This window comes from Phoenix dactylifera, chromosome 12 (genome assembly GCF_051530095.1).
Source record: "Phoenix dactylifera cultivar Ajwa chromosome 12, Ajwa_hap1_PhDact_Kaust_v1.1, whole genome shotgun sequence".
NCBI classification, from domain to species: Eukaryota; Viridiplantae; Streptophyta; class Magnoliopsida; order Arecales; family Arecaceae; genus Phoenix; species Phoenix dactylifera.
In genome coordinates this window covers 19998228-20002315 of record NC_143201.1, presented here as the reverse complement: position 1 = coordinate 20002315, position 4088 = coordinate 19998228, and the positions used below count along the sequence as shown (strand labels likewise).

Genomic DNA, 4088 nt, shown 5'->3' with positions numbered 1-4088 from the left:
ATTTTTAACAAACACTGACAGTTGAGATGACACAATCTGTAATGGTGGTTTTTGAGGAGCCACAAGGTAATGATTTCACATGTATTCCATGTCTCGATCCCACATCTAGTTAATGGCTTACTCGTTCATGTGACAGCATCAATTTTAATTACAATCTTTTGTTAATATCCATATCCAGTCAATCCAATTCCTAAATGGATTAGTCATATCAATTTCTGAATGATGCTCTACTCAACATAATTAAAATTGTATGATCATAACTAGTACTTACAAGATTATTTGATTCATAATTCATCTCCACTAGATCCATCAGTAATCCTCCTTTGAGTTTTATCTCATTGATTTATCTTTGTTGATTTCGTAATAAAACTTTTTGTACGTTTTTTTTCACTAGTCTTGTGAAGACTTAGAAAGTTCATATAGGGCTCTTATTTGGTTCATGAGAAGCATTTTTTCTCCTAAAAATATGATTCCTGAGAAGTAGATTTTTGAAAAGAGCATGCCTGAAAAAGTACTTTTCGCATATTTGGTTGATAATGAGAAAATGAAAGATTTACAGAGTATTTATGTTTCGTTGACCATCCACTTTTCTAGAAAAGTTATGTATAATTCTTATTATATTCTTAATAAAAATTAGGTCTTTAATGCTGAAGTACTTTTTTAGGAAAAAAATACAAATGAAGTGATTTCTGGCTCACGGAAAAAATAGCTTTCTCATGTTTCTCATGGAAAAGACTTTTCAATGGAACGTGGGAATCATATTTTTATGGAAATATAATTTTTCCGTCTCTCTCTTTTGAAAATTTCAATAAAATAAGAGATATCTCATTACATTTTTTTTTATTGACCAAACTTTGCTTACTCTCTCTCTCTCTTTTTTTTTTTTTCTTTTTTTTTTTTTTTTTTTTTTTTTTGTCGTACCAAACGAGTCCATAAGTTAGGATCGGTCTCAGCAAGAGCGGTAGGAAAACAGCTCAATTATCTTAAATGCCGCAGTTTACAGCACTCATTACATCATAACGCTATCATCCAAACTAATCAGCATTAATTGGCTGAGTCTACTTCACCTAAAAGAATGATGGCTCATTACTCCTACGACTGGAAAAAAAAAAAAAAATCTTCTTTTGCAGAGTTCGTACAAGATTTAAATATGGGGCCACCTTTGCTAGAACCCCCATTAATATAGTCTTTTGCACCTTATAATGAAAGTGAGCTTAAAACGTGTCACAATTAGTACAATGCTTAAGCTCGGACCCATCACACGGTAGGCCTCACGTAGGACGGCATTCTCAAACCCAAAATAACCACTTATTCCAGCTAAATAAAATAATAAGCTATTGGAAAGAACGAGGCAAGCCATCTATTACCAGTCAAAAAAAAAGCATAAAAAGCTAGCAGTCTTGCTTCCTTCATGTCAGAATAATAACCTTACATGGACATTGTTTTCAGCGACAACCATCTAATACTTGGAAGTGGAAGGTGAATATATTACACAGACAATACTTGATACCTAAACTTGGCACTAAACAAGTTAATTTGTGTTTGGATACTTGGATATATATATCTTGATCCTCTTATCAACCTTACTTTAAATTATATTCCAATGGGAAGGTGTGCCAAGGAAACCGAGAGGTAGACGAAGGCCATGACATCAAATTAACAGTCGGTTCTTTGATGGTCATCATCTGCCATGAACTCCCTCTCTTAATCCTTAATCCTCGCAAAGTAAAAGCTCAAACCCCGGCTTAACCAACGCGGACGAGCTGCGGTTTGGTGGGTGCACAAATTTGCAACTCGGGCACGTTAGAGTGGCCTTGCACATCACGACCAGCATGTGGCACCGCATGCACACAGCAGCAACCATCTCGGCCGGCTGATCGGCATCAAAAGAGAACCAGGACAAGGACTTCAACATTCTGCCAGAACTATCCTTGGGATTGCACCAGCTGCCGCAAGAGTCCTGCTTTGCTCTCTCTTCTCCATTGATGTGGCTTCTCGGGGGCTCAAACGTGAGGTTATTGAGCTCAAGGTCCAGGCTTGGGCATGAAGTCGGTGGCTCCGAGCTTCCTCTAGGATTCTTGGAGGTCCTTTTGTTTGTCATGGTGTTGTAAAAGTGTATCTGGCCACCTGACTGCAGTGCCAGAGATGGTTACTGCAACTGTTAGTGCTTCCAAGCAATGCTACTCGATATTACAGAATTTATAATTCTAGTTCTATAGAGTTGCATATATTAAACTTTACTTCTAATCGAATTCTATGGGAATCAATATCTAGAAGGACAGAATTATGAATCTACCTGGATATCAAGGCATCGTTGCCATTCCAAGGGCGAGGGAGTGTCAAGGTGGAGCTCGAGGTCGGGCTTCGTACCATTGGACTTTAACAAGTCGGGCTCCTTTGCAAAGAAGTCGCCGTCCTCCCTCTTCCTTTTCTTCGATAGCTGGGTCTCGAGGTTGAGGCATAAGTTTTCCTCCAGGGAAAGGGCTGCTTGCAAGGACACCATAGCTTCTGATCAAAAGAACCGAGCACTTCCGTTTCCAAACCTCTCTCTTCTGTTGCGTGTAACCTTCGCTTCTTTCTGTGTTTCCGACGGTGGATTTTGGACTGCTTTATAGGCTAGAGTAAAAGGCTCATTTAAGAGCAGAGAACCACACGCAAGGATCTGATAGAGAAAGCCATAAGAGCCACCATCTCATTTCAAAATAGCTGATTGGAAGGTATTATTTAAATTTTTTATTTTTATATAATTATCCAAAATCTACCAAACAAAATGAATATTTATATACTCTTTAAGCTCTAACGTCCTTGAAAGCTAAGAGTTCAAAAATCTCCTCCAAAATAGATAGCTGGAAGGTATTATTTAGTTTCTTGATCCTATATAAGCGTCCAAAATCTATCCATTGAATAACTAATGTGTGACAAAACATACGTTCACACAGATCCTCACAAATAAACTTTCTAGTTTCTCATCGTATCACATGTCACAAACCACAAGCAACAATATAGGAGAGCCGCAGCTCGATGTGCTTAGCTTCATGGAAATTGGCCCGTCTAACCCCAGCCATTTGATCAATTTGCCTTGGATGCACCAAAAATATCATCATATGGGGATATTGAGATTATGAAAGAGATAGGAAAGAGAGGGAGGTTGGCGAAAGAGGGTGAAAAATTAAAAGGCGGCACTAAATAAAGGGCAAGACCATACGGTTGAGAATGGATTGAATGCTCTCGCCCTTCCATTGACTCCCAACTTCCGCATTTGAATCACCTAAAGAAAAATTTAAAGCACCCCAACACCCTCTTTAAACCCTAATTTAAAACAAGCATACCCCTTGAAATAAATAGACACCCTCCACTTCTCCTAATAACGTGCTTCTTAAATTCCTTAGGTCAGAATTGCCCCATTTAATTCATGTAAAATTAATGCTCATGCCATTGATGACCTTATCCTATTTTTCGGTTTCAAATCTGAGGCCGATTCTTTAATAGATAAATATCATAAAAAAGTTGTTCAACTTTTTCGATATACTCATCACATAACTTATTTTTCAATGAGTAGCATAAACCATGAAATAGACAGATCGAACATATTATTCACCTAGAAGATCGATAAATCAACTACTCACCAGCCGAAAAAAATAATATTTTTATGTTATTCCTAAAATACTCCTAAACCTATAATAATATAATAATTCAATAAGAGTATATTAATATAATAATATAATATATAATATATAATATATAATAGCTATATTATATTATATTATATAGAATATTATTATGTATTCTATATATTATATTATATTGTAATATATAATAGGAAAGAAAGGATCCGAAATATGGGAGTTCTCATGGCTAAATTCGGCGGCCAAGCGGCTTCAAACGGGCCAACGGTGATAGCCTAGGGACCATAAGAGTGCGGAGAAAAAAGTTTAGTGCCCATTATTTTGTCTCCAGCAAGGATTTGCGCCATGATTTTAGTAGTATGAGGAAAGGGCTTTTGGAAGAAAAAGAAGATGAGAAGAGCTATAAAAGCGGTGATCGACAGTGGTGGCTCGTAAGTAGAGGTGGGGTCTGTAAGTAGAAGC

The 4088-nt window shown here is 37.1% G+C and overlaps 1 protein-coding gene across 1 annotated transcript; it reads right to left on the bottom strand.

The window, feature by feature from the left end:
• Positions 1 to 1337: 1337 nt before the first annotated feature.
• On the bottom strand, positions 1338 to 2674 carry LOC103701757 (uncharacterized). The gene is made up of 2 exons (XM_008783921.6): positions 2297 to 2674; positions 1338 to 2131 (listed from the first exon to the last, which is right to left on the bottom strand). Exons 1-2 carry the CDS (start codon positions 2501 to 2503, stop codon positions 1712 to 1714), a joined length of 627 nt encoding a protein of 208 aa, XP_008782143.3. The 5' UTR covers positions 2504 to 2674; the 3' UTR covers positions 1338 to 1711.
• Positions 2675 to 4088: the final 1414 nt, after the last annotated feature.